Source organism: Rhineura floridana, chromosome 6 (genome assembly GCF_030035675.1).
Source record: "Rhineura floridana isolate rRhiFlo1 chromosome 6, rRhiFlo1.hap2, whole genome shotgun sequence".
NCBI classification, from domain to species: Eukaryota; Metazoa; Chordata; class Lepidosauria; order Squamata; family Rhineuridae; genus Rhineura; species Rhineura floridana.
The window spans coordinates 105,655,193-105,670,065 of record NC_084485.1 but is presented as its reverse complement, the minus strand read 5'-3'; the positions used below and the strand labels follow the sequence as shown (position 1 = coordinate 105,670,065).

The window sequence follows — 14,873 nt, the reverse complement described above, 5'->3', positions numbered from 1 at the left end:
CAGTTGGCAAGATCTTCTCAACTGTGAGAAATTCAATTACTGTTTTCTACTCAAAATGTGCATCCATGGCAGTTGTCATTTCAAGTTACTTGCTTGTGTTCCTCTTTGGTGTGTGGAAAGCAGGGATGGAGAGAGAAGCTGCCTTGGAAATAGTCCAGAATTCATACACTGCCCTGCTCCTATAATCTGCTACCATAATAGTCAACATTGTTAGAAGAAGACAGGTGTTTGTTTTTCCAACATATGTTGTTGTAACATCTATGAAAAAATAGAGTATGGCAGTGCTGCCAGCCTGATGGGCAACATGGCAACAGCTTTCCCAGCCTGGAGAGGCCAGGCACACATCAAAAGCGGGCCTTGCTTGGGTAGATGGAAAGGCTATTCATTCATTCGAGGCCCAAAACATAATTAGTGCTTTACAAAAGGTACTAGCACAGTGCATGAACAAACTGATGATCTGTTTGGAGCCTGGCTGAGTTAATAGCAGTGGCAGAAATTGTTTCGTTCACCTTCTTGTTCCAAAGACAGGGATAGGATGGTGACCAAGGAGATGGTGGGGGGATGAGAATGGGTAGGAAAACTTAAAACATTATGAGCACCTTTAGATGATGTTTGCCAGCACAGATGATCAGGTCTATAGTTGAATGCACCAAGTGCCATTGACTATGTCTCCCAAACAGTGTGGAATCTTTGTTTAAGGTGTAGTGCCAGGAGCCAGACATCCGCCTAACATAACTGAATTTCTCTCTGCTCTGCCGGCCCATTTCGAACAGATGGAGACTAACCTCAGGTTCTGAGGTAGTCATGGAGGCTAGCACATATGTAGAAGCTAAAAAGCAGTTGGGGGCTTTTAGGTAAAAAAATACGCATTTAAAGACACAGTCCTGTCATCATCACATCTGGCTTGGGAATGAAGCGCAGATTAAGTTCTTTGCCACAAGACCCATGACTGATTATAGCTGGGACAAAGAGAGCTTTTTCAAATTGACAAATGAAATCTAAAGGTTCATTTCATTAGCTGAACACATGAAACTGATATGGACCATTTGAAAACTTTGACTTTGAATAATTTGCTTCAGCAACTCCAACACTGTTTAATTCATTTTGACAACTTTGACTTCATTTAATTTGCTTCATCAACTTCAACCCCATTTAATTCACCTGCTTTCCCTGTGTTGTGTATCCAAAGCTTCATGCAAAATTGAGGTCAGACCTTCATTTGCATCTCTACTTCTCTTAACTTTACCCTTCACATGAACTGTGGCTACCTTGAATTAAATGCATTGTTGTTTATTTTGAAAGCTGATTCCCAAAACAACTTGCTTTACAGATTCCAGGGAACTTTACTGAAAGCTTATGGAATCACATAGCTCAATTGCTTAACTTTGCCTTAATCAGTAACAACAGCAAAGGCTGACGTCCAGTTCTCTGAACATATGAATAAGAGGACGTAGAAATGGTTTTTGCTTTTAAAGGTGCAGTTTTGTTTTTAAAGTTACAGTTTTGCTTTTAAAGTTAAAATAATTCAGTTAAAATTATTGTGCCTTATAAAACAATACACCAAAAGCTGAGGCACATGGAGACAAGTTTATACATGCTTCTGTGAACCAAGCTGCACACATAGACATCCCTGCAGCCTATACTCACAGGGGCCCACTCATTGCCCCACTACAGATCCCATAGAAAAGGATAAGCAATGGAAGAGGTATCAGTTTTAAACATGTATTTGCGGAATTTGGCAATTCCAACATGACTGAGCTTTGCTTGCATCAGCCCACTTCTTATATTAAGCACCTGCTTATGTCCAAACCACCCATGCATTTTAGGTGCATTTTTTAAAAATCCAATTAATTATATGTAAAATGATACCCCCAAAAGTATATTATATGTATAATATTTGTTAAAAAGTCAAACAAAGAGTAAAGTACTACATTTCTGCAGCATAATTTTATTAATAATGCAAAAGTATTTCTATACAGTGATGTGCATTGTTGTATGTATCTGTTTATGTGCTGGATAATTTATGGAAATTGGAGTGTACATGTGTACAATATGCATATAATATAATTCATATAATAATGCATATAATATATAATTGTTCATATTATAGCATAATGGGGAGGATACATTTGCTCTTCTTCAAGAGTTCGAAGCAAGGAATCAGGAATTAAACAAAATCCTTGTTGATAAGCTCACCACTGAAATTTTCAGAAGATTTCACATCTAAACAGGAGAGAGGTTTATTCTTTCTGTGGGTACAGTAATGCACTGGACCTTAATAGGCCCAGGGCTGATGTTCCAATGTTGGTCAATGACATCATTGGTTTGCAAGGCCTCAGCTGAGACTAGTAAGACCCTTCTGGCATCTGTTCTCCAAAGAGTTAAATAATCTTTTTGATAACGATCTAAAAGTCTGATGATCTCACTGCATTTAAACTGTCAGTTAAATAGTTTTGTACATTAACCTCCTCATATGAGAATGTGAAGTCTCTCTTGCTCTATGTTTCTTCCCAGGAGCACCTTTCAAAAGTTATTGTGAAGGTCCCCCCCCTTCCCCTTCAACTTCTTTTCAATTGTATGATATATAGATGCGTTCAGATAGCAGAAAACCGAGATCCCTCTGTGGAAGATTCCCGAGTGAGTCTGCCAAGGAGGATATGTCTGTTAGAATGCACTTGGAAAAGACCATAACCTAGACCAAGGGTGTGGAAACTGTGGTCCTCCAGATGTTGTTGAGCTTCAGGTCTATCAGCCATAGCCACCATGACCAGTGGGCAGGGATGATGGGAGTGGTAGTCCAGCAACATCAGAGACATCACAGCTTCTCCTCCCTTGGCCTAGACAATTTATATATTAAGAAGCTTCCTGTCTATGCTGCTGGCTGAGATAAAGTCACCTGACTCTAAATTACCTGGTTTTAACTTGAAGAGTAGGGTTGTGTAAACTACCTCCAGAGCACAGAGTGAAAACCAAGATACAGATAACAATTAGAATCCCTCCCCAAATTGTTGGAAGTGGGGCAAGAGCAACTCCTGTTTTGTTCGTTTGTTTATGTTCCAGAAGGAAGAGAGAGTTAGGGTCCTCCAGATAGCTAGGCTTGACTACCTTTACCTGTGATGCTCTGACTGACTTCCTTCCGTCGTTAGACTGATATGCTTAGGGAAGCTTATCTGCCCCTCCTCCTTCTGCCCTTTCCCCTCTTCTCCTCTTCGACTGTCTGAGAGAGAGGAGACACCTTTGTCTCTGCTCTCTGTCTCCTGAGCCATGAGAGCAACTCCCAAACCTGAGTGTTGTGCCTACAACTTGGTTGGTAGATAGAAAGGCATACCTAGTTGTAACTAACTATGTATTTCTATAAATAATGTAGCTTTTCTTATTTTACTAAGTCTTAAGTTTCAGTGATCTCAATGCAGGGTAAAAGCCTGCTACTCAGGTAAATGCACACACTGGCACACACACATCTCAAACCGTTGACAATCTCTGCTAATATCTATACAAATTTACACAAAACAACCAGTTGTGACATGTGATGTGGAGCACCACCATTGCACCATCCTTCCAGCTGTGACAGTGCTGCTGCTCACTGGGACCAGGATGGGACAGGGTAGCAGGGTAGTGAGGACAGGGGGAGCACCAGGATGGTGGTGATATTGACAGGTGCATCTGTATCTGTTGACACCACCAACTCTTTGCTCCCCTACCCTTACTGCTGTGCCACTCCACCCTAACTGGTCCCAGCAAGCATCAGCACCACTTCAGTGGGAAGGGCAGTGCAGTGGCAGCGCCCCACCTCATGCACCACAGCTGCATTCAACTGTGGGATTAAATACATTTCTTCACAGATGGGAGCAGTCTGTATGAGGGATGGTGAGCCTATGCCCCACCATATGTTTTTGGACTCCAATTCACATCAACTTCAGTTAGCATAGTAGAGATAATGGAAGATATAGTCCAACAACATTGGAGAGCCACAGGTTAACCATCCCATATGAAAACCTCAGGTGGCCAAGAAGGCCTGGTACTGCCCTAGTTTAGTCATCCCCAACCTGTTTGGATTTTAGTAGTTTTAGATAATAACTACTATCCTCCCATACCTTTAGCCAGATTTGCTATGAATAATGGGAGTCAGAGTCTAACAACATATGGAGGACACCAAGTTGGACAAGACTACCCTATCAGCAGTCAGATACAGAGGGGTCTACAATGGATGATGATTAAACAATTATAGTAATCCTAAAAAACATTGTCTTTAAGGATTACCAGTTCTCGTCTCAGTCTCATTTAACAGAAACTCAGATTGACAAATATCTTTCACAACTTAAGGGAAGAAACAAAATGTGAGTTTGGGGCCACATGCTGTGTTCAGAATGATTGAATTACAAATTAAAGGAGCAATTACTAAGGGAATCTGGGTGTACAAAAGGCAATAAGACAGCTATAGAGTCTTGGATGTTGCACAAATACACATTGAGTTCATGGCTGGGTCACAAAGTGACAGATTTCTGCAAGTCTTAAAACAACACAATGCTTAAGTCACCAGGATCAAAGCCAGGTCACAGTAGGCAAGAAGAATATTACCACACAGGCTGTTCCCACAAAGAGCCTCTGTTCATCCTGTGAGAAGCCACTGTGGCTACAGGCAGATGCATCATAACCACATCATCTGCCACCCTATTGTTAGGCCAGGATGCCTGACCACATCTCAGGCTGATACAAAGAATTGGCACAAACTACCCCAAACTAAAGAAGAATGGATTGCACAATATCCTGGAAATTTTTGGAAACCTGGAGAGTTTCATGGGATAAATCACATATCTACAGACCCAGCACAGTCATACCTCCTATGGGGGATGCAGATACATAGAATTTTAACAGCCCTAAAAATCACTGAAGCTTGTAGAGAAAGAAGGGATAATATCTAGGATGATTCTGTCTACCCCATGGGTTAACAACTTGGGCACCACTGACAGAGAAAAATGGCAAGATGCAGATTTGTTTGGATCCCAGAATGGAGGGCAACACTCTTTCTTTCCAGGGGCAGCAGATGTTCAGCATCAGTTGGCTGGTAAAAGCATCTTTATTATGCTGGATGCAAAAGATAGATTTGGTAAAATGGACTTAGATAGGGAAGCCTGCTGACCTATGTGTTATCAACACACCTTGGGGCAGTTACAAATTCTTAGGGAATTAAGTCAAATATTAAAGTACTTCAACAAAGTAATTATGACACATTTGGAGAAATTATAGGGGTGCATATGGGGAGAGATGACTATTATACAAGCACCTACACATGAGAAACATATTCAGATCATGGAAAATGAGAGATGTGTATCGGAGCCACTGTTTTACAGTGGTTCTGAGCCTACCTCCAGGGTCATTTTCAGAGAATAGCATTTGTGTGATTATCTTTCAGCCCCCTGGCAGTTGTGCTGCCACAGGGTACCATCATCCCCAGTGCTGTTTAACATATGAAGACCTGGGAGCAATCATCAGGAGATTTGGGGTGAGGTGTCAGCAGTATGTTGATGATACCCACCTCTATTTCTCTGTAACATCTGTATCAGGAGAGGCCATGCAAGCCCTGGACCGCTGCCTGGACTTGGTGGTGGGCTGGATGAGGGCCAATAAACTGAGTGAATTCTAGCAAGACAGAGATGGTGTGTGTTGGTGGTTCCCGAGTTTGGATAATTGGTCAGTTGCCTGCTTTGGATGGGGTCATACTCCCTCTGAAAGAGCAGGTTCATATTACTATTGTTTATTAGATTTATTAGTCACTTGTTACCCAAAAGTCTCCAAGCAACTTACAACATTGTTTTAAAAAAACATACTACTATAAGTATTACTTACTATAAAAAAGAACAGTAAAACAACAACAACACCCCCATACAGCCACAGGAAGCTTTGGCAGCATACTAATAATAGTCAGAATTAAGAAGATTAGTATGATTAAAAATCAATAATTTTCAACCAAAAATGGCAGCTAATCTGCATCTGATCAGGACTGTGAACAGCAGTGAGATGATATGAGAAAGCTAAGCTCTTTTTTGGTGGTGCTAGTGCAAACTCTCAGAAAACTTTTCAGCTCTCCTGGTGGACTACTTTTTCACACAAAAATGTTCCCTGGAACACATTTGGCTCAGCTCTAATACAAGCCTATGTCTTTGAATATGACTAGAAGATCATTTAATCCAAAACCACGAATTCGTAGCTTATGCACCATGACTGTTCACAGAACAGAATTATGCCTAAATGAGAAAGAGTTACTACCCAGTGAGTTCTCCACAAAGAAGCTTCATCTATATATATTTGAAGTGAAGTGATAAACCATTGGAATCAATCAATTTATTGTACGGTCACAGACCCAATAAAACAAATCATCAGATAAAAGAAAACAGTCTATAAAACATTTAAAATACACAATAAAATATAAATATGACTTTAAAATGGAACATTACAGTTTGAAAGAGAGGACCATCTTGCATATTCTCTGAACTGAAAAAAGGAACTTGGCTACTAGCCCTGTAGTCAACTTGTTGGTATCAGCCAAAAGATGTTTCAAATTGGAATCAATATTTTCAAAGTTCCTGGCAAACACCTGTGAGATGCTACTGCAGCTGTAGAAATATAACTGTACAGCTACTGAAATCCCTTGCAAAGAGTTGTTTGTTATCAAGAGCACCACTGGAAATCCTTGGGATGTCACAGAATTATGTATGTGAAGAAAAAAATGTTTATGCAAGTGAAACCACATCAGCGCTGGATACAGAGTTCTGATACAGAGTTCAGGACAGAGACTGAAAGATAAGACCTTGAAAAAACATGAAATGCAAGCGCTGAGTAAGAAGGCTAAGGAAAGCTGGCCAAGCAAAAGAAAACAAATGAATCCCAGAGTGCAGCCATTCTGGGATACAAGAGATCTCACCACACAGTAGTGATGATAGTCATTCCAGACAAGGCAAGATGTAAAATGCTCAGCCCTTTGTACAAATTTCCATCAAGGTACTGAGAAAATAATAGCACCTGCCAGGTAGATAATGTACTAGTCAGGAATGCCCCACCATATGTAACAATTCATAGAATGTTATAGATTAGAGGTCCTCAAATAGTGGTCTGCAAACTGCTCATAGTCATCAAGTTCTATTCATATGGCCTGCAGAAAGTTTGCAGAACTGTCAAGAATATCTGTTCTTGGCGCTGTACTTGTATTTTGTCTGACAATGGAGATTGAGGACATTTGACCAAGGCCAGACTTATTAAACCAAATAACAAGGCCCTGGGTTATGGTCTATGATTTTCATAATATGGCCCTGATGCCACCAGCTAATTTTTCCTAGAAATTTACCAATTAAAGGAGCCATTATGATTCTCATAATGTCGGGGGGAGGGTTGAAATGATGCTAGTGTGCTGAAGAAAAGAAGTTTATTAAGTGATCCAAGTTTATTATGTAGACCCCTGATAATTTTTAAGTTTGAATACCACTACTGTAGATAATGCAGGTATGTAGGCCAAAAACTAATTTGGCCCATAACATTATGAATCTATCATGAGACAAAGGAGCTGCAGATATTTCTTTTTTTTTTTAATTTGGCTGGTATTCATGCCTACACCCGATAGATTATTTCTACAAATACCCTGAAGTATGGCACCTCCCACACAAGTCAGCACATTCTGATGCTGCTGAATTAAAAAGTAGCATTTGCACAACTTATTGCTCCTCAAAGAATTGGCAGGGACCAAGTCTCCTATACAAGCAAGCAAATTGATAATTTTGCATTACGTTGGGGATTAAAATATGCTGTAGTCTGAGTTCCTACATTTCAGCAGACTGACTATGATCACCATTCAGTCAATAAAGTCAATATTCCACAAAACAACTGCATCAGGCAAGGATCCTAGAACAAGCTCCTGAGAGATATGGAATGTATTCTGACAGTTGCTAATGAGTAGAATGCTAAGAACCACTTTTCCTTCCTCACATAGTGTACTATATCACAGTGAGGACATGGCACCCTAAAGCAATTGCAGAAACAAAAAAACACATTACTGTGATTGCACATCTAAGCCACTGTTTTATTGTGGAAGTGCTATTTGCATGGAAATGAATCATGGTTAGCTGCCAGCCATGGTAACTAGCCACAGGTCTGGAACCATGTTTATACCAGATGGAGGCACTTACAAAGGCAAGATGCAGCAGATGTGAACTAAAGTCTGATCATGCACAATCCAGGACGTATGTTCAGCACACAGACATGCATTCACATCTTGCACCAACTTGAACTCGCCAACAATGAGCAGAAAAAGGGACAGAGCTGCCACCAACCACTGAGAAGCAGCCACCATAGCTTATTAATGCATCTGAAACTAAAAACACAAGAACAGGACCAGCTTACAATATTCTGCCTGAGGCAAAGAACAAAATGGCACCACCCTCCCTCCATTCCACATACAGAAGCCAACTGAACTAACAACACTGGCAACGGGATTACACTTCAACTGAGGACAGCAGGCTAACTCAGAGGGCACAGGATGAGCTGTATGACATACTCAACTCTGTTCCTCAGTACCTCATTGCTACTCCCTGCTCCTGAGGTGGCTGCCTCAATCTGCCTAATGGTAGAGCCAGCCCTGCACAAGAAGCAGAAAGCTGGTATGCATACCTCAACATTATAGAGACTTGTACAAAGAAAACTTTGGACAGAAGCTACATGGGATAAGAGACTGATCCAGTGGTGAAGATTGCTCTCTATTAGGTTAAGTCCATGACTGAACACTCTTCTGCAATAATCATCATAGTTCATTTTTCACTGTGGTTTTGTTTGTAAATGTATGCAGACAGACAGACAGACAGACAGATAGATAGATAGACAGATAGATAGATAATCAAAGTCCTGAATGGGTGAGAATGGGTACCGTGGCTTTAAGACCAGTAAGTCAAGGAATGAAAGTACTAGCTGAGGCTTAGGGGAAAGTGGCAGAGAGAAGGAAACTTGTAGCAGGAACCATTTTTGCCCTAATAAATAATGATCTAAAATTCTCTGTCTAAGAGCCATTTTTGAATGTGTGCCATCTATACCAGATGAAACAGCCCTATCTGCCTATTGTGCCTATTAATAGAAAGGAATCTGTTTCCTTTTCCAGGCCTCCAAAACAGATGGAGGGGAATAAAGTACATCTGTTGCCCCTTTCGAAATGTAATGTATGAACCAGCCCTCAGCAAATATCAATATTATAAAATGTTTCATAGAACAGCTCACTGTAGAGCAATTTTAGCTGTATAAAAGCATACTTTCTCTGATGCATTTTTCCAGCTATGCTTTGCTGTAGGTTGCTATTGTGAAATCTAATGATAAAATAATGTATGTTTATTGTACATAGTTGCAAAAAGAAATGTTATAAAAGAAAAAAGTGAGGTAAGAGCAGCAGATATTTTAACTGATCTATATTCTTCTTTTTCCAGCTCCAAGTACAACCCAGCTTGGGATCACTGGGGACGCTGAAGTTCTATTATCCTGCTGGTACCTTGTGTTGACACTGTCCTCTTACACCAGCATAATGTACCTGAAGAACACCGTTCTACAATAAATGTAAAGAACCATGAATGGCTTTTAAGGATTCTTTGAAAGTGCTGATGACTGGATCCAATCTGGTAGAGTTGTTAAAAAGCGGCGTGGGATATAATCAGCAGTGCTTATGTGGGGATGATCGCCTTCTGTAGAATTGCTCATTATGTAAATACTTTAATTCTACTCTCTTTTTTATTAGCTGCATTACCTTGTGAAGAAGTACACATTGTCAGTTTTCTTTTTTTAAAAAAAAGACGTGAAAGCTCTGAAATTACTTTTAGAGGATATTAATTGTGAGTTCATGTTTGTAATCTATAACTTTTCAAAAGCATTCAGTCATGGTCTGCTGATTTGCAGACTGTAGTTTACATAAAAAGAACCCAAATATTGCAGTTAAAATGTGATCTTTAAGGCTGCAATACAAGCATTCATTTCCCTCTTTAAATAAGATTCTATCTGCATTTACACAGAATCTTTTTTTCTCAAAAAAGCTAAATAATATTGCCTTTGATTCATTTATTCAAAATTAGAACACATATCTAGATTTTCTTCTAGCATGATACTCAGATTTCAAGAATGAGCCTTGTAATATGACTGCACTGTGCAGTTATGCTTTGATTTTAATTTTCTTGTCAGTTCAGCATGGGTGTGCCTTCATAAGATACTGCTTTTCTCTTCCTCTCCAACAAATGGGAGATGGTTTTTTTAATTGTATTTTTTGTAGATGCTAAGCTCAAGGGTACCGAATCTCTTCTTAAGGACAAAAGGTGCTATTGGCTTTATAATGAACACCACCAATGGGTAAAGGAACTACTCCAAACATTGAGCACAGCAGAAAGAGTAAATATCTGGTACATTTTTAGGTCTGTCAAGTTCAAAACATATTCCAAACCTGTACAAAGCAGCAGATTATCTCTTGGAAACTACTTTGTGAATGTAACACATTTCCTTTGTTCATTCCAAGATAGAATTTCTAAAAGGCTGCAGAGAAAGTGACCATCCCTCTATTATATTGTATTTTTATATATATAATTAGTGATAAATTCTACGTCAGAATTATTCTTCCTGTTCTTCACGTTGGTTCACTTATAGAGCATAGTGCTTTGGAATGGAAAATCTTTAGAAGGATTGGAATTTTCATCATAATACACAAGTTTCTAAAACACATATAAAAATAATAACAATCATTTAAATAACTGTATATTGCTACATGCTAACATATCTCTGCCCTTAAAAAAAATCCCCATGCCAATTTCCAAAAACAATAAACCACTGTTTCCTCTCCTACATTGGCTGAATAATTTCCTCAAATGCCTGTAGTGGCTCTGTCCCACATGTCAGCCACCTCTCCACATTTTGTAAATGTTATGTTAAACATCATTAATACCCCACAACCGAGGAACATATGTAGATATATTTAAAATGTCCTGTTTTCTCCTCCTTCATAGTTTATCTTACATGCAACATGAGAAACCAGAATATTATTTTCAAATGTTGCATACTATATATCTGTTTGCCAAAATATCATTAACATATTCCTTTGTTAGTATAACCATTGCATTTTCTCCTTAAAAAGGACTTCTAATGCTCAGTTTCCTACAAGTCCTGTTTCTATGAAAGTTGACACTGAAAATAACCCAAAGTAATACTTTAGTATAAGCAACATGGTGAGAACAATATGTATTTATATGGTTGTAAAAGGACCACATTTGGAAACAGAAGAAAAGTTAGCAAAGTTGCAGATTCATACTGGCATATATCTGCCATTTACTGCAGTTCCAATTAACAAGCAGAAAAAAAGATGACACCTGAAAAATGGGAAAAATCTGTACAAGTGTTACTCTAGTGTGAAATAAGTGAAAACCAAAGTAAGTGCAAAGACTTTCATTTGAATTTACTCATAAGACCAAATAGTGGGAAATTGTTCTTTGCTGCTTGATTGAAGGTGCATGTGCTTTCAATGGTTCAGGTTGAGAGTTAACAGTTTGTCTCTTTAATTGAAGTTGTTAAGATCTGCACTACAAAGTGTGATAAACTAACCGATTATGTTAGGTAAGCTGTTGTATCTCAGAATAAGTTTATGTAGGCATAAAAGTCTCGAAAAACAAATTTAGTAATGACTCGGCTCACCATAGAAGAGGCTATAGTGGTTTGATTCAAGTAAACTGACTTTAAAATAGAGAAATGTGGAATACTAAATAACTACTTCACCCATTTTTAATCCTATAAAAGCAAGAGGAAAGAGAACTTTATTGAGTATATAGTACAAGTTCATCAGCATTTTTAATATCATTATCATAAAATGTTCAACAAAGCCTGTTCTCAAAGTTCTGACATTATTGTTGCTAGCTAGAGATTCAGCATAATAATTGTTCTACTTCTAAGACCTACATGATAAATTTATTTATCTCCCTTGTCCTCATCTGCATAAATTAAATGTTGATGCATTAGTGTGAGCATCTAGTTTAACTAGTAGGTGGCTCTTTGAAATAGTAATAAAGTGCCATATTAAGACTGTTAGATGACAGAACAATAATACATTTTATCCATGCAGTTTGTATTCACAGAGCAAATACTATGGCTTTCTTGATGTTGCACATTTGGCACTTTTTAATAGAAAGGTTTGATTGGTCTGGTGCAGTATCCTGACGTTTGGGATGACCAGACATTCAAATTTGTTGGGCAACAGGAAGCACACAAGTCACTTGCAATTGCTGTTTTTCTGCTTCTTTGTAATGGAGGATTTTTGGCAGGATATGGGAGCTCATTCACCAGTCCCCTGCGGAATGCTACTAAGATGCACAGAGAACAGAAAGTGTGAGTTACTTGCACATCCTGTTCTCCATGCAAGTTTGAATGTCTGAAGCCACCCTCTCTATTCTTTCTTGTATTGCAGCTTTAAAGTTCCATAATGAATTCAAGAGGTTGAAAGAACAGTGCTGCAGAAGCCACTGCCTCTGTCAGTACTCTCTTAAAGAAAGAGAACCAGGTCAAAGATATGTCAAAAACAAAGTGTACCCAACATCGCTTCTCATAGGCACAAATGTGTTAATTCATTTGCTCATCCAAACTCTATAGTCAAGTTTACAGCCTTCATGATCCTCCCCCCGCACATGGAGTCTGATGATTCCTGCAGCAAAACAGGGTGATATTTTATTTTTTATTATTGAACATGAAAATACCTGTGAAAGGATTAGTAATGTTTTTCTTTGTGTGGCAACAGTTGAAACGCACTAATCCAATGTTCAACCCAGCCTCTGAATTTCCACTTGCAATTGTTGGGTGTGATTACTTTTTAAATACAAAAAACCATCATTGTAGACAACAACTTTGTGCAAACCTCTCCCTGTTTGTTCAAGATAGAGTATCATATGAATGAAGCACTGGCTCAATCCTATAAGTATTTACTGTGATACTGGGACCAGCTCAATAAGCGATTTCAGGATTAGCCCCACAGAGGCTCCTTTTGAAAACATGGTCAGTCATGGGCCTAATTCTGTCATGGCAGACACACGCATACAGTTTTGCACTGAATAGTCCCAATAATATTTTTTAAAAATAGCATGTGCCTGTGTGTTTATAGGATTACTCCCTAATGAAAGTTCCATACTTCTTTGGTAAACCTTTTCTATATGATCATTGTACAATTTGGGATTTATTGGGATTTGATGTGGATTGTGTTGATTGTCGCAAATTACAATAACATTTTACAGAATTTATTAGTCCTTCAACTGTGGGGTATGTTTGCTTTCTTCTATTTCTTACATGATAATCTGTGCTCATCTAGTTGATATCATTGCTGTTCATATTTTTAATCAACCACAATTATATTTCTCCCACTCATGGAAAAATATGAAAAATAAATGGATTAGCTCCAAGTGATACAACTGAGGACTTATTATGCATAAATTGTCCGAAGTGTTGAGTAGTTTTGATTGTGACAATCTGTTTGGCAAATCAGGACACTTAACTACAATTGTGTTGTTGCTACATTAATATATAGAGGAAATAGGGTTGCAATTACTGTGATGCAGGTAGCGATGCTGATTGAAGTACGGGATGTTTCAATATACCTAATTTGAATGGTGTTTTTAAGGAGATTAACTGGGAAGATAACTATTCAGAATTCACTTGAAGTAGATAGCGTTCTCTGTTCTTCACTATTGTTTAAAATTACATTCTTTCAGATACAGAAGTGTTAATAACAACCACTAAAGCTGAGGAGGGGGAGTTGCACATTTTCAGAATCAATGTTCAACATTATGCTGACCAAAATACCCATCTACCCCACAGAACTGTGTGCACTTAAGAATGTGTATACCAAAATATGTATTTACATGGATAAATAATATGCCTTAATGCCTCAGTATGCACTTACCTTTAGGGACTGGATCACTCTCTTCCAGTCTGAGGAAAATAGTCCATATTTCATAACTTGCAGTGGAAGAGTTTCTTTTTGAAACATCATATTACGCCCAAAGGGGCATTTCACATTTTTAAATATTTTTTCACCAACTAGACTGTGTCAGAAATTCAAAGCCATGGTGAAACTCTAACGTGGGATTCTAGGTGGGCGGAGAAACATTTTCTAAGGAAACCATTAGCATTGCAGTCCAGATCCTTTTAAACTCTATTGGCAGTTTTGCAATTGGTGATGGATTGCATCTGGAGGTCATGATAACTCTAATTAAACTTTCACACTGTTGAACCTTGCTAATAGATTATCATATTGTATAAACCCAGCCTGCACAAAATGTGACTCATCAAGATGAACGTAGTTCACCAGCCATGTATGGCAGCTCACCAGGAACTTCCAACAAACCTGCTTTTAATTCCTGTCCAGAATTTCAGAAACGGGGGGATTGTCAAATACCTGGTGGGCTACAATATATAGGTGATGGGCTGTGTTCGGCTTGTTCAAATCTGGTGCACACCATAGTGGGATATAGCCTGTAGCTATTATTGAAGTACTGTGAGTATGGAACTAAGGTAAATCTATTTTGATTACATTTGTAAAGAGTTAATTAGTTATCACTCTGTGCACATTTTGAATGCAGTTTCTTCTTCCTCCTTAAGCAAGACTTCCTTCTTTGGTCCTTCTAGCCTTTCCAAGCACAATAGTCTTCTTCTTGTGTGCCCAATGTGGAGTGTGTCTGCTTCAACGCAAATGGGTCCCTTCTTGCAATATGGCTGAGGAAACTATAGCAGGAGAAATGAGCCAATAAAAAGGATTAGCCCATGAAAAGGAGGTACAAGAGAGGTATGAAGGGGTCATAGTTATTTGAGGCAGAAGTATGATTCTGAAATTG

The 14,873-nt window shown here is 38.7% G+C and overlaps 1 protein-coding gene across 2 annotated transcripts in view; it reads left to right on the top strand.

The window, feature by feature from the left end:
- Window positions 1-9,664, top strand: part of NEGR1 (neuronal growth regulator 1) — an 856,142-nt gene extending 846,478 nt beyond the window's left edge. For both annotated transcript variants that reach the window (XM_061630506.1, XM_061630507.1), the window contains one exon: window positions 9,459-9,664. In XM_061630506.1, the coding sequence (XP_061486490.1) occupies window positions 9,459-9,583 (125 nt within the window). In that variant the 3' untranslated portion in view covers window positions 9,584-9,664. The remainder of the gene's footprint in view (window positions 1-9,458) is intronic.
- Window positions 9,665-14,873: the final 5,209 nt, after the last annotated feature.